At 44.6% G+C, this 21,635-nt stretch overlaps 1 protein-coding gene across 5 annotated transcripts in view; it reads right to left on the bottom strand.

Moving 5' to 3' along the window:
- The window catches only part of Pinx1 (PIN2/TERF1 interacting, telomerase inhibitor 1), a 59,586-nt gene extending 44,152 nt beyond the window's left edge, over positions 1–15,434 (bottom strand). Inside the window, exons 1-5 of one of the 5 annotated variants that reach the window (XR_003950903.1) lie at positions 15,264–15,434; positions 11,386–11,495; positions 9,516–9,608; positions 7,114–7,192; positions 3,317–3,409 (exon numbers count right to left, since the gene is read on the bottom strand). Coding sequence is in view for 3 of the 5 variants with exons in the window: in NM_028228.3 (NP_082504.1) it covers positions 3,317–3,409; positions 7,114–7,192; positions 9,516–9,608; positions 11,386–11,495; positions 15,264–15,282 (394 nt within the window). In the remaining 2 variants the exon portion in view is untranslated. The remainder of the gene's footprint in view (positions 1–3,316; positions 3,410–7,113; positions 7,193–9,515; positions 9,609–11,385; positions 11,496–15,263) is intronic. The other 4 variants (XR_383213.4, NM_028228.3, XM_006519595.4 and 1 more) reach the window with 4 other exon arrangements.
- Between the last annotated feature and the right edge of the window lie 6,201 nt (positions 15,435–21,635).

Here is a 21,635-nt window from a genome sequence, read left to right as displayed (position 1 = left end):
TCCCAGAGTGACAAATGCCAACTGCACCCACTAGTCTGGCACCTGGAGAGGAAATGGACTATAACAGGTATAAGATCAATGAGGTATAGATAGTCCTAACCCTAAAGAAATGTTGCCTTAGTAAATATGTTTGTTAAATTAAAAAACAGGTTTATCTAGGATACATCAAAATTCATTTACATGATTCAGTCAAGAATACATTAAGTACAAAACCAATATCCCTTACAACTCGGGTCTCACTGTGGAATGTAGTGAGTTTTCGTTTCTTTAAAAACATAATTATGTTATATGAATATGTTTTTGTTTTAATCCCAGGTGTGGGATATGGGGCTGCTTCAGTTTGTCCATAGCCATTAGCTATAATTATCTCATGCTCTGGGAGGGGCATGATCTTTACCAGCTGCAGACCGTTTAATTCTGGGGGTCGCTGGAGAGGATATAAATGAGAGAGCCCTGAGAAAGCCTGTGGTGGCTGCTGCTCCACCTGCTTCGGGGCTTGCTGGATTGCTGGCTTGCTATTGCTGGATATTCTGATGATGAAGATTAGACTTGCCTCAAGGAACCCGACAATCCTAATCAGCAGGAAGTAGTTTAAAGAGGTCTAAGCCCCTCTTTTCCTCTAACCTTCTTTCTCTCCTACCTTGTGTTGGGGGTTGAGAAGGATTAGGGTGGAAAAAGGGTTGGAAGTATGATAGACATAAGAACCCAATGAAAAAGTAAAAGAATACACCAACAGTGGGAGGAGCTAGATTTCAAACAAATATAGATGATAGTAACTTAAAATTACGTAATTAATTATTCCAAATCAAATCACCAAGTAGAAGCTACAAAAAGAAGTAATTATGCATCAGGACAAAGACTAATGTAGCTGGAATTTAGGCAGTAGCAGATATTACAGTACCACTTGCTCTAGCCAGGCATTTTGTAGTTTTTCATGTACATGAGGCTGGCTTTAGGTGCAGAGATCTGCATGCCTCTCTCTCCCACTGCTGGGACTAAAGGCGTGTACCACCACAAAGGCTTCTCTTGCTCTGGGAAGGTCTTCAGCAGGCTGTACAGAGGCTGTACAGAGGAACTGCCTTCCTACATTTTAGTTTTCTGGACCACATAGGGGCTTATGATGACTCATCCTCATTAGCAAAGGGAACTAGGAACCTTCATCATGAACATCAAATCCCCTATTTCCACAATGCTGGAAGAGCATGCGTTCCATAAGAAGGGTCATGTCTCAAAAACCACAGAACAGAGCCTTACTGAGCTTCATGGCAGCTTGCAAATACCTCCTCTGTTACAGAAGAGGAAACAGAGTTTGAAGGAAGGGAAACGGTTAGGGAAGTGTCTGGGAGAGCACCAGCCAGAAGCCAGCTTCCGCAGACCCAGACAGGCTCCTTTAGGATAACAACAGTTCATGTTTGTCATTCATACCCAGAGACAAGAACAACTGAAAGAAACAGCTTTTAGGAAATTAAAAGAACTGTAACACCAACTTGCACTGGATGGTGCAGACAGTGGTTATCTGCTGTTTCCTGTACTACCTAGATTTCCACTCCTTTTTCCTCTTCCTTTCTTATTCCCAGCCTTTGGGTCCTCTATTTCCTGACACCTCCTCTCCCTTAGCACAATGCACCTTCAGCTCTTTCTTCTCTGCACAGTAAGGCCTCCTTTCTTCATGAGCAGGGCTGATAAATATGCAAACCTCACTGTGAGAGAGAAATGAAGGTATAACACACCAAGCAGTCTGACAGGGTCACCAGCAAGGGAGTGGCTGAACCAGGAATAGAAAGCAGACACAGCCAGTATCCAGCAGATTAAAGCAACTTAGGGAGGTTCATCCTAACGTCAGCAAATGCTTCAGGTGAGTCAGGTATGCAGTCAGGTTCTAAAGGACAATCAAAAGACTACATGCATTTAGAGGGGAGGGAGTGGGGGAGGCTGCATGTCATCCAAAGTGAATTCATTTGTGTGCTCTGCAACACCCTTCTGCAGTGTCTGTAGTCTTCCTATAGTGTCTAATGAAAAAAGAAGGGCTGTTTACGGGACCAGGGACTAAGGGGCAGCAAAGTAGTTTTCTGGTCTATAACGGGTTATGGTGTGGTAAAGATAAGTCCTGATTAGAAGCCTCATGAGCCGCCAACAAAAAAGTGTTTGCCTATGAAAAAGAAATGGATAGCACAAAGGAGCCCCTTAAACCACACAGGGAACAAAGGGGATTGCAGCTCTCCTCCCACAGAGCCTGGAAGTCACTCTGTTCCCTAACCCCAGGCTCTGCCATGCCTTTCACTTCTTCCAAACCCAGTTCTATCTGTTGGGGACCTGGTCCTGAAGGAGAGCTACTAGCAACGGTTTCCAGTCAGAAATGTCTCCCACAGCAATTAAGGCAGGTCCTAGGAGTTAAACAACCCCAAAATGCCAAGACCAAGGCAAAGAGATATGTTTTTCCTGGCATAGAGACAGGAACAGACATCCAATTTCCCAAAGAACAATTAAATAGTGTATGGATACCACAGAGCAGTAACCATCACACCTAGCGCACACGAAATACAGCATGTAATAAATAGCTTGTGGCCATTCTACAGAAACATCTGAGACTTGTTTAAAGCAAAGTAGAGGCTTCTCATCTGTACACGACTGCCACCTAATGGCTATAGAGGAAAGGTGCACCCATCAATGAGAAGCTACATGGGGAAGGTGGGAATGTGCCAGGAAGGCGGTGAGGAGCAAAGGAGGGTTTGTTGCCCAATTTCCAACCACTGCATATCTTGACACCACCCTGGCCATGACTATGAGATGCCTACAGCGATACTCCATGAGATGGAGAACTTGTGGAGACTCTGTGTCATTACAGTGTAGATTTTGATATAATTAATGATCCAAACTGCCAAATAACAGGAACTATCCTCCATAACCATTAAGAACTGAACAAAGGCTAAAAGCCTTTTGTCAAGATGAAGAACATAAAATCAAATTATTTTCTCATCTAGCTACATAGCATTGCCATCTCCTCTAACCAGACACTGACTTCCACTCTCAGCCGACACAGGACTTACCCAGTCTGAAGCTCCCCTGGGCTGTTCTTGGAACCACTGCACCCCAGTTTGCACTTTAATAAGATTCCTGGCAAGTCAGCACAGGGAACTTGCCATCACACTGAGCCCTTGGCACCCAGGGCTGCTGCAGATCAATCCACCAGGCTGCCCAGACCTCCCGTTCAGAATTTCAAACAAGCAGCCATTGCTCAGTGCTGGACGAGAGTCACAGTGCCTCAAGAAACCCAGTGCCAAAATACATACTCCAACAAGTGAATGCCAGCTCTCACCTTTTGTGAATTTCATATAATGAACCCGGTTTTTGGAGATTTTGGATTTTTCTTCAAGGCTAAAAGATTTCTTTTCCTTTTTGTCTGAGGAATCTTTAAAAAGAAGTAAAATATTAAACATTGTGTAATTCTTTCTCTTCATCAAAGATGTTACTTACATAAGCTTTATAGAAGTGTCAAAAACTTATTACTGAACTGTTACCAAAGAATTGGATTTTTTTTTTTTTTAAGTAAAGTCAGGCAAGGTTCTCTCTAGCCAATAAAACCCTCAAAGAAGAGAAATGAAAGTATCTTCAGACCAGAATCTACACATGACTATTCCTGGTCTTACACGCAGCAGTACAATACTGAGGTAACACGAAAGCTTTTCAACATGGCTAAGTGCACTGATACAGCCTGATACTAGAATATCATTTAATCACCTGCAGTAAGGAGTGGTGGGTTGACTCCATCAAGCCCACTGAGGCACACCTTAGGTAGCCATATCTCCCTAGGAGTTCCCAGTAATTTCAAAACGGGGCATGAAGCAGAGCAGGCTGGGAACACCGTGAAGACAGTACTTCCGCTTTCAGACAGTGCTCAGCAAGGTTACTAAGTGCTCCTTAAGCCACTGCACTGGGTCCCACCAGAGCTACTCTCGGTTTCAAAGACACCTTGTGACCTGAGCCTGGATTGAGCCAGGGGATCACATTGTCTCTGGGAGTCCACAGGCATTCCTCCAAGGAGAGGGCCACAACCGACATGGCTCTCCTTTCACACATGCTTTATACCACCTTAGGATCCCTTCTCTGGGATCAATGAGGAACCCAGATACGGTTAACAGGCCCCCATCTTTTCATCAAAACTACCTTTCAACTTAACAAGACACAAGGCCAGAGACTTTCCTGCTTTATTTATGAATACTTACCAGAATTTATAATATGTTTTCTGGTTATGCTAATAGTAATATACTAATTATGATAACTTAACCCAAAAGAAAGCATTAGTATTAAGTGTTGAGTTCACTAGGAAACAATGTAGCCCATTATAAAAGTGTTTACAGCTAGTCATAGTGGTACAAATTTATAATTGAAGTACTTGGGAGACTAAGGCAAGAGGATCATGAATGTGAGGCCACCACGCACTACCTAACAACCCTAACTCAAAACACAATTATATAAAAAAATTAAGAATAAACATATTACCTTAAGATACAATGGTGTACATGAGATGGAAATGTTATTTCAGAGGAAAGGAATTATGAACTAGAGCCTTCCTGGCAAATACAGAAGTATGTGCTTACATACTTTAAACAGAAGACAGTGGGCATCAACCTCTGCCATTCACCACAGGCATCTAGGGTTGCTGTAAGTGTTAGGGCACACTTTCAAAGCTCTTTTCGGGGATACCTGAGTAAAAACTTTTGAGGATGCTGCTTCAAACCACACATTTACATTTAACAACTTCTCAGCAACCCACTCTCCACCCCAAAATATTTAAAATAATGAATGACAAAATATCAGAAGGTTAATATGCAGTTACTATGGCAGAAGAAAGTGCCCTCGAAATGCTAATGTGAACCTGTTAAGCTATGCCTAAGCAAGACAGGATAGCTCTTCCCGTGTGTACATGCACACACACACACACACACACACACACACACACACACACACATAAGATTACAGACTTGTTTATGTTGATGTCTGCATGTGTGTGTGTGTGTGAAAGCATACGCACGCTTGTGGAGGCCAGAGCATGATGTTAGGCGTCTTTCTCCATCTTGCTATATATTATTATTTTGAGAAAGGGTCTTTCTCTGAAACCAGAACTGACTGATTGGCTAGGAAGGTTGGCCAGTGAGCTCCAGGGATCCTCTTATCTCTCCTCCCCAGTCCTGGGGTTACAGTCACTACTAGTCTTTTTTTGGCATGGCTGCTGAGGATCTGAACTCACGTCCTCACGACTGTGGAACAAGTACTTTATTGACAGCCCCTGCCCTTTCTGCTTGTATAACATGGGCTGACCATGTACTGACAATTTACACGAGGCTCACACTGAACAGACCCTCCTGCCTCTTTCTCCCTAGTGCTGAGATTTTAAACACACTACCATACCCAAGTATGTGAGAAAGGTAACTTTTAAAAATGAAATTTAAAAGATCATTCTGACTCTTGTGTTCTACAAGAGAACAAAACAAAAGGTCTGCTTAGCTATAAAACAAACAGTTTGAATTTACTAAGGGATCTTAACAAGAGAAAAGAATGCTAGGTTCCTATGTCATCTACCAATGAATACGATGTCAAGCAATGCACGAGTACGGTAAAAAAAAAAATTCAGGTGGATGAAGACAATGCATTCAAAAAGGATGGCACCGCAGAAAAACAAGCTCTGCAGGTCTGTCCTGGGGACAGGCTTTCCCTAAAAGGAATCTTCTGAGAGCACAGTTCTGGGTGGCAGTGGAGTCACAGACAAGCTTCTCTAAAAGCATTATCTGGGCAGCAGGGCTACTGGCCCCCTCTAGTGGCCCAGACAGGAAATATCTACAAGTTGGTAGCTGCATGCAGCTTTGACATCATCTAAAATACTACCAGGTTTGGGCACCAAGGAAAGTGAAGCCCATGCAGACTGACCCTGGAGGAGGATGAAGAAGGCCAACTATCATTTGTGAGGTCAAGCACAGCCTTCCTTACAAACAGCAAAGTTCCCTGGGTCCTTCACAACACCCACTGCCTGCCCCTGCTTAAACATTTCTGGGAGAGGCTGTTGCAGATCCCCTGCCAGCCTTGGCCATCAGTGTGGGACAAGGGAAGTCTGTCCTGAGTGAGCCAGGGTCCCAACAACTGAAATGGCACTTCTCACTTAGAAAATAGTGATTATGACACCATCAGACTGAGGAAAATGGAACTTTCCAGATAATTCCTGAAAATCTGAAAAAGAAGCCACCTCTTCTCTATACACACAGCCCATCCCAGGTCTCCCTTCTTTGTGGGATCTTGGAGATCAGTTCTTAGAACTCTGTGACCTGACAGTTACGAGCACTCTCGGAGGCACTAAGCACTAAGCACTAAGCACTCAGTGACAGTAACAGTGCCGAATCCAGCACAGGACAGTTTTCGCTGACTAAGAACAAGGGTGTGGACAACTGTGAGAAAAGGATCCCAGGTTCAAAGGTCCATGAGGACACTAGTGACAAAGGCATCTCATGCCTGAATGACGTCCTAGTCATGACACTCTGACGTCACCAGATGCTCACCAAGGCGCAGTTTCTGGTAGTCAAAGGCTTAGCTGACTTTCATCTTAGTATTTACATAGCATTAATTTCGTATGGTGTATTTTACTTTATGCCAGAAACACTCAAGAAATGTTCACAATTCTTTCTATCACAATGTGTACATAGCATATAGATACACTTAAAACCAGTATAGTTGAAGAATTATAAAGTGAACCCCTTCATCACCACTTCCAGGGGCAGACCACCAGCACTATCAGTATCTAGAAGCATCCAAGTGCCCCTTCTTAATATGCCCTGCTGTTTCCTCCACAAAAGCTAAGCATTCTTTGCTGTGAGCCACAGCTGTTTCTGCTGCAGAATGCTTAGTCATGGTCCTGGCATTACTAGATACAAGTAACATGTCCACAGCTGTGACGACTGAAAATGTTGCTAGGACGAGCAAGACAGATCAGGGAGCAAAAGCTCACTCAGTGACAGCGCCATTAGACTATAAAAAGAGTATCGGGTCCATCAGAGACCCAGGTCCGAAAGGCCTACAGCAGGAACATGACTCTGATGGGAGGAGCAGCAGTAGTAGTGTCCTTACCTGCTGTTTCCTGACCGTGGCAAGTGTTGAGTGCTGCCAAAAGCTGGTTGAAGTCATCCTGGTGAGCAATCCAGTTGTCCTGGAAGCACCAGAAAGTGTGAGAGGCAAGCCTGAAACCTGCTCTAATGCCAACACAGACATGGAACAGAAATCTGACATTAATGTGAAATTGTACATGTTTCATTAAAATATTATTTAATTGGATTCACAAAACAGTATAAACCTGAAATGAGATTTAAGCAGATCCACATCAAAGAGGGGGTATTTAGGGCAAAGCTCAGTAGCATAGTCCTTGGTTTGCATGTATAAGGTCCCAGGTTTGTTTCCCAGCACCAAAAAGTCAACAGAATATAAATACATATTTAGTGGAAGCTGCTTAGAAGCTCCCACCTGTATCTCAAATGTGGATGACCCATCAACAGTTAAGTCAGAGCAAACACAAAACAATGGGCAACATTTAGAGTATTACACTAGAGCAATATAAAATTAGTGTTTTCTCACACAGAGAGACTACTGGGAGCTGGTTATATGACTCAGCAGATAAGCACACTGGCTTACAGAGGATGCAGATTCAATTTCTGTTGTGTCCTCCCACCCCCGCACCCCCAACGCTGCAAGTCACATCTGTCTGTATTTCCAGTCCCAAGTGATCCCACACCCTCTTCTGGCATCCATGGGTACTGCAAGTATGTGATACCAACACACAGGCACAAGTAAAACACCCATACCCATTAAAATAAACTAAACTCTGGGGGTGGGAGGCAGGCACACACCATGAACATGAAAAACAGGAACCATGAGAGCAGAGTCCTCCTCTTTGCTCAACAAAAACTTGGACTAGTCTGCTGAATTCTAACTACTGTGTCAGCAGCAACTTCACAGAACTCTGTGGAAGGAGACCCTAAGTCTCTGAATCAGTGAGATTCAACTGTAAGGTGTTCACTAATAATGACCTCCAAACAATGAGAACCAGCTGGAAGCAGGGTTTCTGAGCAGGAGTTTGCCCCGTGCACTATACACAAGCATTTCTTATTAAGAAAGTTTAAGCAGGATGTGGTGGCACACACCTTTTATCCTAGCACTCAGGAGGCAGAGGCAGGCAGATATCTGTGAGTTCATGGCCAGCCTAATCTACAAAGTGAGTTCCAGGACTATTACACAGAGAAACTCTGTTTTGAATGATAGAAAGAAAGAAAGAAAGAAAGAAAGAAAGAAAGAAAGAAAGAAAGAAAGAAAGAAAGAAAGAAAGAAAGAAAGAGAAAGAGAGAGAGAGAGAGAGAAAGAAAGACAGACAGACAGACAGTTAGTTGAAAAGTTAAGGTATGCATACAGATTTCCAGGACATATGCTTCCCCTAAGAATGTACATAAAGCATGCTTTGTGTTTCTTAAAACAGCATTCACAGTCAACATTATAAAAACTCTTTCTTTAGTGGCTAAAATTTTAGCTGTTATTCCAGAGAACCGTAGCTGTTCTAGCCAGAGATACCAAATTACTGAAGCAATTCAGTTTACATAAAGTAATTCACCCAGTTTTTAACTGGGTTCTGTTAGCTACAAGGGTTCAGGAAGAAAGCTCCCAGGCCAGCCTCTGAATGGGAAGCGGTAGGTGGTGTTGAACTTGGAACTCTGACAGCCGAGCCGGTGCAGAGTCTGTGTTCAAGAGAACACGTGGGCTGGCAAGATGGCTCAGCAGGTAAGAGCACTGACTGCTCTTCCAAAGGTCCTGAGTTCAAATCCCAGCAACCACATCGTGGCTCACAACCACCCGTAATGAGATCTGATGCCCTCTTCAGGTGTATCTGAAGTCAGCTACAGTGTACTTATGTATAAAAATAAATCTTTGGGCAGGAGCAAGCAGGGACTGAGTGAGCGGGGTTGACCAGAGCAAGCAGAGATTCTAAAAATTCAATTCCCAACAAGTACATGAAGATTCACAACCATCTGTACAGCTACAGTGTACTCATATACATAAAATTAAAAAAAAAAAAAAGAGTACACACGTAACCAACTGTGGAAAACCAACAGTCGGAAGCACGACAGCTTTCTTCGGTCACTCCCCGCTCTCAAAGCCACCCATGTTAACAAGACAAACTAATATTAGGATGTGGGTAAAGACAAAAATTGATCTTATTCTGAAATGAACATTTCTTTAAAAAGACTTTTTACAAAGTTCAGCTATAAAAACAGGAGTGCCTCTCGAGGCCACTAAGTAAAGGATCCAGGAGGATGAGGCAAGGTGCGCCGCACAGGATGAGGACCAGCTAAGCCATGTGCTCTTGTGTCTTTCTTCACCCAAAGCAGGAACCACACTCATGACTTAAAACCATCCCATTGCATGAATCCCAATGTTGATGTTGACACAAATCAATGATGCAAAAAACACATCCAGAAATTGCTCACTTCATTATTGTTTGTAGCTCCAAGTCCCAGGTGGTTATTTTTAACTTTAACTTTAATATGTTCTGTGGCTCCTTGCTCCTGAGCTCCCAAACCCTGTGGAGATTAAACAGAAAGATTAAATATAGCTCTCTCAGCTATAAAGAGAAATTGCCTCTTTCTTCACCATCTATTCAAAAAGTCCACAGTCTGAGGTAGCAGTTCTCAACCTCTGGGTAGTGACCCCAATCCTTTCACAGGGTCACATATCAGATATGCTGCATCTCAGATATTTAAATAACAATGCATAACAGTAGCAAAATTAGTTATGAAGTAGCAATGAAAATAATTTTATGGCTGGGGTCACCGCAACATGAAGAGCTGTAATAAAGGATCGCAGCGTCAGGAAGGTTGAGAACGAGAACCACTGGCCCAGAGGGTTCTGAAAGAGACTGCACCAAGGATGCATTCTTAATTGTCAATGCTGGTTCTTGAACCCAAGAGCCAATAAAGAGTTCATGAAGACACTGAACATACATCTTACACATGATCTGGAGCAGGCCACTGCTACAGTAGTGGCAGAAGCCCACAGGAGCATGTGGAGCACATGGCATTCTCTGTTACTTAGTACTGCACCAGGACATCAAGAAAGAAGGCAGAGTACTCCAGGTTCCTGGCCTCACTTAGCTCTTACACCTAAGGTTGTAGGACATACCAAGAGCAAGGACAGAGCCTGCAATGAGAAGGAACCTCACAGAACCTTGAAAGTTAGAGCAGGGATGGAGATTGTACTCCTTGGAAACAATGTTCAACAAGGGAGCAACCCGATGTAAAGCTCAGTTTGAAAGGCCCACCTGCTTCCTGTATGCTGAAATGGACGTACGAAGGAAGAAGGGCAATGGGAGGTAGCACTGTTTGAATGCAGGGATAAGCACCACTTTTGAAAGTCAGGAAAGCCTAGAAAGGAAAAGACTTGAGGGCATAAGAAGCTTATAATAAAAATTAATCTTGACATGGCCACTCAAGTATCACAGCCAGGAGGTATAACCCAATGCCTGGTAACACATGAGATCGCCTGAGCAGAGGAAGCAAAAAGTGGCTTTGTAGCCACCCTTTAATACAGTACTCATGCTGTGGTGACCCCAGCCATAACACTATTTTTATTGCTATTTCATAACTGTAATTTTGCTACTGTTAGGAATCATAATATAAATATCTGTGTTTTCCAATAGTCTTATTAGGTGACCCCTGTGAAAGGGTCACCTGACCCTGAAGGAGCTGTGACCCATGGGTTGAAAAGCACTGGTCTAGACAAAGACGATGGCTTTGAATTAGATAGAGGTGGTTAATAACATAAAGAATAAGGCAAGAAAAAGGGTGGTAAGGCTACCACAACAGAGTTCAACAGAGCAGACACTGCTCAGAACGCTGCCGAGGGGTGAGGGGACTTAAGGATACCATATGCCCATTGGATGCAAACACAAGAGCCCTGCAACCCTGACAGAAGCAGTTTCACAGTAGAAGCCCCACTGCAGAATATAAGAAACTGGAGAAAACATGTATCTACTACAAAGGAAAATTAAGTACCATTCTTGGAAAACACAAAATTCTGAGGCTTAAGTATGAATTCATGTGAAATGAATTAAAAAATATCTAAGAAAGATACTAATTACAGCAATTGAATTGATAAACCAGAGGACCCGGTATTTATGTTCAAGTCTAATTTACCACCTGGTCACAATTTATTTTTCCAGAATCAATTAAATTGATCTAAAAGAAAGAAAGGAAAAAAAAAAAAACTGATCTGAAACATAAAGTTCTCCCAGATTCTAAGACAGATGTCTTCTGAGTCCTAATCTCCTGACATGGTGTGGACACTTTAGAGTTTTGATACCTTTCCTTTAGACCACCCCATCTTCTCAAGCATCTTCTGGCCAAACTTGGAATCATCGTTACTCCACGCGGTGTTTCTGGGATCCACAGTCCATTTCTGCTTCCGCCGCCCTACAAATAAAAAGGCATCCCATCAGCACCTAGTCTTGACCTGGAAGAACACATGTGAGTCAAGCACATGCTTCATACAACATGACACATTTAGTGTTCACGGGGCTTACAGACAGAACCTTTTCCCTGGTACTCTCAGTAACTATATATTCCTGACATAAAAACTAGCCTTGTTAAATTTAAAGTAAACTATTCCTTCTAAGAGACAAAGCAAAATACTTAATAGGCCACTATTTGAGCCTTCCCTATCCAGTCACTGGCAGTAACCAGAGCCTCTCAGTGAACACCTTCACAGCAGCAGGTGTAGTCACCATGACACTCACTGTTGCATGTTATAGGCCAAATGCTACACATATATTAAACTCAGCTTCCACAGTATCTCAATGAAGGGAAATATTCTTACCTTTTTGACATGAAAACCCAAGTCTGAGAACAGGCCCTGCATCGCCTAGACATGGTGGAGCTGTCCCTGATCGCAAAGGCATGGGTGAGTCAGCCCTGAGGGTGGGAGAGCTGTCCCAGCCCCTCATAGGCTGCAGCACTTAGGAGAAAGAGTCCCCACACCTTGACTGGGCAGCACACTCTGGGAGTGTGGGTGTGAGTGAGCCAGGCCTAGAGCTTGAGAGCAGAAGAGCTGACTCTGCCTCCTGGGGATAGTGGCACTGGATGGGCTAGCTGGAGCAGTGCTGGAGAGCTCGCCTGCTCTGGTGCTGTGGATACGTGAAAGTCAGGGGGCTGACCAGCTCAGCCACTACCCTGGCCTGGATTTGAGTTGGAGCTGCAGGATCTCCATGACACAGGACAACAGCAGGATAACCAGGAGTCCCAATGAGGATCTAATATTGATGGTGTCACAGAAGCCAGAGGTCTGGAACCAGACCACTGACTCACTGCAATAAACATTTGCAAGTGAAGATGTGTGGACAGCAGGACATACTGGGAATACACTGTGACACACTACAGCTTCAGTGATGATAGGTTGTCTATGTGTGGCTTGTATTGTTTGTATGTGTTTTATTTTTTGGGGGGGGAGAGGTTGTATGGCGAAGGAGGGGACAAGGAGATGAGTGGGACTGGGGTGCATGATGTGAAACTCACAAAGAATCAATAAAAAGTTGAAAAGAAAAGAAAAGAAAAAGCTGAGTCTAAGAGAACAAAATCTGCCTACTGTCCCCAAGTAAGGCCCCAAATCTTTTATACACATTTCAACACTTACTATTTAAGGTACTGGTAAGATGGAGACTCATGTAGCACCCAAGTTAACCTTAAATTTTAGCAGGCTGGAGCGATGGCTTAGCAGTTAAGAGCGCTGGCCGTTATTTCAGAGGACCAGGGTTCAATTCCCAGCACCCATATAGCAGCTCAAAACTGGCTATAATCCAGTTCCAGAGAATCTGACACCTCATACAGGCAAAACACCAATGCACATAAAATAAAAATCTTTTTTAAAATGTTTTTAATTTAAAAAATTGCTATATAGCTAAGGTACCTTCAAATTCTGATCCTACTGTCTCTATCTCCCAAGTCCTGGCATTATGAGTGTGCACCACCATGCCCAGATCAACTTACATTCTAAATTCACAATACACAAGTCATTATGGCCTTAGAAAGAATCAATTGAACATCATGGTTAACAGATGATACATCTCTGCTTATTCAACACCATCATGGATTCACTTAGCCTCCAGAACCATCTGTGGCACTTCACATACCACTTGCACTGTGCTGTTTATACCCATCTTCCCTCCCTTAAGTGTCATAATCAATCCTTCATCCTTACACCTCATTACAAGGAAGATAAAAAACACTCTGTCCATAGTGGCACCTGATAAGGATGCATGGATACATAAAGGAGTCTGGTAGGAGAGAAGTAAAGGAAGAAAGGAAAAAGGAATGAATAGCTGAAATAAGGGGAACGGCCCTGGGTTTCAGGTAAAGCTTTCTCCGAAATGAATATAAATAACTGGTCCCTAAGAACTCAAGCTTATCACTGTAGCTTTATTGTCTGCTATCTGAGACAGTCGGGCTCTGTAGCCTAGGGTGGCCTTGAACTGGTAACCATCCTCCACCACTTGGCAGGGATCACAGGCATGAGCCATCACATCTGGCTTCACTATTACAAATTTGAGGAAAAACTATGACCCACTAGGTCAATAGAACATGAATCTGAACCTAAAGGTGAGGCCAAGTAAGAAATCCGGAGATTGAATGTCATTACTGCTAACCCATGGCATTCATTGAAGCACACTAACATCAATGGCCTCAAAACTGAAAAAGATCACAACATCTACTCAAAAGAGCTCACTGTGTTGCACGTAAAATCAGTAGGGATCCTTATCTATAAACACCCCAGCAAAACCAAGAAACACTATAAGCATGCAGGCCGGGGGTGGGGGAGGGCACCACAAAGCAAACTGAGTTGTGGATTCAAATTTGCAGTGCTATACCTGGGGAGGGAAAGCTGATCCAAAAACTTGTTCCATAGATACCAGCTCAACAACCTGGTATATAATATACTCAGCACAACACTGTCTTGCTCATGAGCACAGCAAAGACAGCCATATTAACCAGTGCTCTGCATGTGTGTGTCAGACCCATGTGTGGAGAATGCCTGCCAAGGGTTGCTGACCAAGGTTTGTAAGGAGCCCGCCTCTCCCCTAAGAAAGGCATCCCTGTCACATACTGACCCAAGATGCACTGCCCTGCTGCATAAAGAACTGGCTGTCAGGTCACTTGTTCATCCTGTATACCACTGACATTCCAAACTAGATTCATCCAGTTACCTCACTAAAATCTTTAAAGCCTGGGTGAGGCAGAGACTAGTTCATTTTCATGGAAGTAGAGACCAGGTGAACTGCCAGGAAGAGGGATCTACCTAGAAAGAGCAGTTTCCAGTCTATAACCTATTGAGCTGCCTTCAGGAAAAGCAGTGTGCTCCACTAAAACATGCTTTGTTCTAAAACGCCACAGTGACTTTTTTTGTTTGTTTGTTTTGTTTTTTCGAGACAGGGTTTCTCTGTGTAGCCCTGGCTATCCTGGAACTCACTCTGTAGACCAGACTGGCCTCGAACTCAGAAATTCGCCTGCCTCTGCCTCCCGAGGGCTGGGGTTAAAGGAGTTCGCCACCACTGCCCGATAGACACGATGGCATCTTTTAAAAAAGAAAATAATATGTTTATGTTCTTTGATAGCTACACAACTTCCAGGAAAAGTTAAAAGCCAGTTCTTTGTGAGCATCACACGACTGCCAACTGGTGGCAAGAATCCATAGCTACACGTAGTCTCATTCAGGAACAAAGTAGCTTCTGGGGAGGGAATTAGTGGACTTCAGAGGCTAACCACAGCTACTATCTCTCAGTCTCGATTAAAACCATTCATCAGCCTGCACTCCGGTCAAGAACTTATCACTGCCTGACACTTGTAATCCTTCTGCTTTTTTCCTCTGGGTCCAATACATTTTGGACAGTTGGAATTCAGGGCCTGAAGCGATGCTATGGGACCTATCTTTGTGAAACCCCAGGACACTTGGTTCGAGCCTGGAAAAGTGAAAGAATCTCCAGGAACAACAGTCTGAGACTCGGTGTCCTGAATGTCGGAATGCACGCGTGCGCGCACGACCCGAGCCTTTAGTACCAGGAACTGAGTCTGCGGGACGTTGCTGTTCTCTGTCCCTCGCGGGCCCGGCAGTCACTGCTGTCCCCACTCGGGCCTGAACACCCGCGCCCCCGTCATCCCATCACCCGGTCGTCCAGCTCGGCAGACACTCACGCTCTGCTAGCATCGACATTGTCTCAAGTTTGTCGAACGCTGCCTCTGGCCTGACGCCCAGCGGTTATGAGGAACCTGAAGCGCGGTTAAGGAAGAAGCCGGCTCGGAAAGCACGCCGGGTGGAGAGCTTCGCTGGGGCGCGTACTACTGACGTCACCACGCGCGACTCGCTACCAACTGCATGAAGCGGAGGGGCGGACCCGCCTTGGGGGACTGAGGCACAGATTCTTTCTAGGGCTGGGGCAGAGCTGGTTCGTGCGCAGTTCGCAGTTTAACTCTGAAAGCGGGTGTGCAAGCAACCTTAGAGTTGTCCGGGGTTCTGTGAACCATGGGTACATTTAAAGAGCTGGAGAGACGGCCGAAGAGGAAGGTATTGGCACTGGAAGGGACCTATGCTCTTCACACTCTACCTCTGCCCATTGTGGGATGCTGAGAGAGGAGGGAGGGAGGGAGAGAAGGCAGAAACAGCCACCTAGCTGGCAAAGTCAAATGAAACACCGTGGTTTTGTGCTTAACGGCCGGCCGAGAAATGTTAACTCTTTCGTGGTCTTCGCTGTGACAGACTTAAATCCCAGAGGCCTTTCCCAGTTCCATCGCTCTCCCTGGCATTTTTGCTCAATGCGTCCTGTCACATTCTGTTCCCTCTTTTTGCTGTCCTGTCTCCTCCAAAGGTGTGACCTCAGCTATCTCCCACGCTGTTTATTTGCCCTTTTTTCCTCTAGCCTCTCCCTTCAACGTCCCTTTCTTTGTCAAGGCTTCGACTTCCAAATAGACCTTAGCTTTTCTCAAATCTTCTTTGTTTAGCCATGCCTTCAGCACCGGCCAGTGCCCTTACCTTCCAAAGGCTCTTCTTCCCTCGTTTTGTCTTTCCTTAGGAAGGTCACATCCATTTTTCATCAGACCTAACAAGATACCATGTAGACCCCCGATGCACTCAGGGCAACTCTTCTATGATGCAGTGTGCTGGTGAAATAGGGCTGTGCTGGAGGACCTGAGAATCAGGCATGACTGTCACGTTTACCTACCTGTAAGATGAGGACATTGATAGCCCCCAGCCAAGAATGATTGTGTACTTGACCACCAATTATTAACAAGAAAGAAGAGGCAGTAAATGTGACCGTGTGGCAATGGGGCTGGGTCTGACCAAATCACCTACTTAGGATATCTGGGCTTTGCCCCAAATCCTTTCCCTTTCCCTGGGCCAGGGTTCCTGTTCTAGATAACCAAGCCCAAGCCCAGGTAAACGGTGAGCTTTAAAGAAGGAGGGCACACAGGAGCATTTCCTCACATTCAGTGAGGACACCAGCTTTGATGTATGACCCCTCACTCCTCTCTAAAAGATCTTTACAGGACAAGGCAGATTCACCAAAGAGTAGAATTCCTGGTGAGTGTCCCTGGATCACAGCATCAGCTACCTTTGAAAGTCTTTGTCCTTTGTTTGTTTGAAAACATCTTTGGGGAGCATCGTAAACTTCTATTGTCCATTAACCCCAGTTTAAGAAGAATTGGAGGAGCAAGTGTGGAGAGGACAGAAAGGAAAGTATGCAATCCACGCAGCCCTGGAGTCTGAAGCAAGTTTATTAGGGCACTGTATGGAACCTGTTTCTATCCTGGCTTTGCCTAGAGCAGAAACTAGTCTTGGTGATTAAAAAAAAAAAAAGTAAGCTAGTAAATTATTTAATCATTGTAGAAATAAAAGGCAACCGGAAAAGTTCCTGAGACTGTCAGTGTGAAGTTTAGCATGCATTATGTAAAAAATATTCTGTAGCTGTGAGAGTGAAACTCCTGCTCTCTGCTAAATCCTCAGTGATTCTCCGGGAAGAGAGCAGGTTGACATGATTCATTTGTGCCTTCTACCGTCATTCCTCTTTCATTATTAATATTGGCTAATGGGGCTCGGAATTCAGCCATGTGTAGCCTGAACCTGACTGAGCAAGGGGTCGCCGTATCCTTTCCTAGAGCTAGCCATGGTGTGCTGTTCCCAGGAAGAAAGACTGTGCTGAGTGGAATTCCCGAGTGGAATTCCCGATTCAAGGTGACTTTTTTGAAACATCAGAGGTAAAAAGTAAAAGTTGTCACAGCTCAAAACAGAAAAAGAAAGATGGGCAAAGGGAGAGGGAGGTTAGAAACGGGAATGGCTCAATCGATGCTTGTCTTGTCGTCAGAAAATATGCTCATGCTTGCTTCTTTACTACACAGAATGGCCAGGGGCTGATAAGAGGTCAGTAACCTCCTAGGGATGGGGTGCATGGCAGCAGTTGGCCCTGGTAGCTTCGGGGATTGTTAGCAATAGTCCCTCCCACAACTGGCAGGGACATGGAAGCTCAGAGAGAAGAGCAGACCCACTATAAGGAGACTAACTCATGGGCTGAAACCTTCACCCCCAAGGAGATGGGATGAGGAAGTGGTGCCTTTAAGGGTGTGTGTGCATGATCATGACCAAGGAGCCTCAGGATGGGATTGGTGCTTTTCAGAGAGAGAGAGAGAGAGAGAGAGAGAGAGAGAGAGAGAGAGAGAGAATGAGAAGCCAGATGTCCTCTTCTCTCATATGCTCTAAGAATGCAGCAGCATGACAGCCTCTGGTAACCAGGAATCAGCCCTCATAGAAACCAAATCTGGCAGCCATTCGACCTTGGACTCAGCCTCCAGGACCTTGAAGGATAATTTTCTGTTATTTATAAGCCACTTTAAGTATTTCGTTACAACAGCTCAAATGGACTAAGACAGGCAAATTACACATTGGCACAGAGCAACAATCTTCAGTTCCAGACCCGTCTTTCCAAAGCACAATAACTGAGGACAATATCTCCTGTCATTTCCTTGGATGCAGATATTTAGGAGGGTGAATGCACTCACACTTGGAGGAGGAATCTTAGTTAACAAACACCAGTACAAGCCTCACACATCTTTTTTCAGAACCCAGCCTCTCTTTAAACAGCTGAAAATACTGTGAGTCAAAAATTGCCACCAGCGCAGAAGAATTTTAGAAAAGTGTTTCAGAGGAAATCCCTGTGATTTTTCCGGTGCATACATCTTCAGATTTGCCCTTCATAGGACTAATATGTATTTTATATTATTGACAACTGATTCATTTCTAAATTATTGACTTGAAACATAAAACAATTTAGTCGTCAGCCCCCCACCCCACCCCGGGCTAGGATCACATATTTTTTAAGAGAGAAGATGGGTGAGAGATTCAAAAGCAAAGGCAGGCTGCTGCTTTTAGTGTTTCTCCTGGGAAAGATGGATAGGGTATGTGGGAAGGGGAACATAGAAAGACATGAGGATAGGACTGGAGCTGGCTCAGTAGTTAAGAACAATCCTTGCTCCTGCAGAAGACCCGGTTTCAATTCCCTGCACTCACGTAAGGCAGCTCACAATTGCCTGCAACTCAGCTCCAGAGAATCCAGCACCCTCTCCTGACTTATGCACTCCATTTCACATCTCAGTCCAAATAACTAAAAGTAATCAAAAATGAAGCTTTTTAAAAAGGTTATATGTGTAGAAAGTTGTGGGTACCTAGGAAAATAGGACATCAAGGGATATGGACCAATTGTTGAGACTTGTGTACCGCTCTGAGTCGTGGACAGCTGAGTCTGATCAAAGTACTCTTTCTGCACCTTTCTCCCTATCCCTTGCTCCCTCTCCCTCTTCTCCTAGGAAAGGAAGACACCCTGACTTTGATGTGAATTTCTCTCAAATCATGTGCTTTCACCTTTCCCCCAGACTGCACGGCTTGAAATGAACCATGTTCAGATATGCAAGGGAAAGTAGAGGATTACGTCCATAATTCCTGTTACTGCTGTCTGTTTGCTGCAGATGTTTAAAAGCAGTTGCAGTCCCATAGACACATCTCTCCTCCCCCCTGCCCTGCTTCCTTGCTAGCTCCACCCACCTTCAGTCCACCTTCCAGCAAAAGACATAAAAATGGAGTATGATTATATCCCATTTTGTGTTTTGCCCTACATCACAATAGAATGCTAGATTAGGGGTTAGGGGATAGCTCAGAGGGTAAAGTATTTGCTTTGCAAGTATGAGGATCTGAGCTCAAACATCCAGAACCCACATAAAAAGGTGGGTTATAGTTGTACATGCTTGTGATCCCATCCACAGCAAGTTAGAAAGTGGAGACAGCCAAATCCCTAGAGTTTACTAGCCACTAGCTTAACATACTTCCTGAGGGTCTAGGTCAGTGACAGACCCTCCCTCAAACAAAAGGTAAAAGACACCAGAGGAACAACATCTGAGGTTGTCACCAGAGGAACAGCAGCCACTGTTGCTCTCCAAAGTCAATCAGCATGAATATGGGCATGCAGATGCACTCCAGAAAGCATTCTAATAGAAGCATAAGAGGCCTGTTTGCTGCAGGCCCCTGGGTTGGTCTGAAGGCATTTTACTTCTATGAGTCATCTGCAGGGATTTTAACATTAGGAAGGAAAAGTTTATGTCCAGAAAACACAACCCAGAACGTTTTAGTCCATACTCCCTTACACATATTTTTAGTATGGAGTCTTCCTCTCTAACTTCTCAATTTAAGTGTCTCTGGATTTCCTTTGCAAGGCCAGAGTGAGCAGGCCAGAGGGGAGACCAGTACAAGGTAGAGCACGGTAGGGGTCAGCGTTGCCCAGGAGGCTGCCACTTACCTCCATCCTTCCTTGCTTTAGCATCTTTTCCTCTCCCAAAAGCACCAGCTGCTTCCAGCCCCCAACCCAGAGGCTTCTGTTGCAGGGGAGGACTCCCTCTGGTCACCCTAAGGCCAGTTAACACTGACGTCTTCCACCCCAGGAGAGTTTATCCCACCCCAACTATATATAAAAGAAAAAAGGCACACACACATGTTATTAAAATGAACTGTTTATATTATCTCAGTTGAGTCAATACATTATAATGTATTAAAATGGAAAGGTACAAAATTGAAATAAATACTTTCTGATTCATGTATAAATCTTTTTTTTTTTTTGTCAAGATGACTTTTATCGTCAGTACATGTCACAAGAAAACATTTAAAACGACACCAAAACAATCTTTGAAATCATGGTGCATGGAGGAGAAAGGAGAAGAAAGCAACGGTTGGCTTGTTTTGGCATGAGACCTTGATACAATTTGGGTTCCCCAAAACCACGTGAAGGGTGATAAAATAGAAATGCTCAAAACTGACTTAAAAAAATAAACAGGCTTTACAAAAACCCTCTTTTTTTTTTTTTCTGAACCCAGCCACTTCTCTACATGGTCTGCACTTACAGTAGATACATTCATTATTGTCCAAGGGAAGACAGCCACTGCCTTTCACTTAAAGAGCTTGGTGGAGAGGCTGAAGGAATGGATGCGCTACAGCCGAAGGTGAGTAGAATGTTCCAGAGAACAGAAAAGTCTACATGGTCTTCAGGAACAGCACTGAGCATGATGGGGCAAAGGGTCTCTGGGCGGGAGGTGGAGGTGGAGGATAGGGAGGAGTCCAGATCTGAAGCAGTGGAGACCAAAGAATGGAGCAGGGTCAACAGTGGCCACCATGGGCACTGGGCATCTCTCAGCCTGAGCAGTCCTGGGTTTGTCCTTAGCCTGGGAACACTGCTCTATCAGTGAGAGATGGCCCTGGATTTTGGAGAGGGAGTGTGGTCTCCTTTCAGGCACAGCAGCGTGAAGGGGACAGGCAGGCTTCCAAGATATGTCATGGGAGGGACTTCTCGCCTGGTTCTGACTGTTTGGTAGGTGGTCATTAAGGCAATAAGGACTTTAGCAAACTAGAGGTTAAGAGCAGCTAAATTCAGCCAGGTCAAAGGTGAACAAAAGGTGAGAAGGGGGCCCTTTCTCCTCAGCTACTTTCCCCAAGCTCAGCAAACCTCAGCTCCTGGAGCATGGGTTTACAGTACACAATAGCAGAGGGCTTGCCCTTTGGGAGGCTCCATGGAAAGAAGGCTCATCCAAGACTTGGGGCAACCTAACCAGTTTCTATTCTCCAGACTGTTTCCTGTGGTCCCTTTCTGGTGAGTGGCAGGTGGAAGCACCAAGGTTCATGCAGAAGTTAGGTCAAGACCCCAGCTCTCATCTTGCTGGTCTGTCTCAGTGGCCTTGAACACCATACATCCTGGAAAACCAGGCCAGATGCTTGCATGTACCATAAGACCTACACTCGGCTGGAGATTGGGCACCCTCCCCTGAGCAGATGGAAGGATAGCTATAAGGGCTATGGAACTGTGAGGTTCCACATGACCTCTGGGGAATGGGGGAAAGAGCTCTTGTGGTTTGAATCTATTCAGAAGGAGACATGCAGAAGATAAAGGAAAGCAGAACTATTATTCTCTTTCTCCATGCTCTGGACTAAGGAGATGACCCTGATAATGCTATGGGAAGGGTGACCTCAAACAGCTACCT

Source organism: Mus musculus, chromosome 14 (assembly GCF_000001635.26).
Source record: "Mus musculus strain C57BL/6J chromosome 14, GRCm38.p6 C57BL/6J".
Classification (NCBI taxonomy): domain Eukaryota; kingdom Metazoa; phylum Chordata; class Mammalia; order Rodentia; family Muridae; genus Mus; species Mus musculus.
Note: the sequence above shows the minus strand (reverse complement) of the source record. Positions and strands in the feature narration are given on the sequence as shown.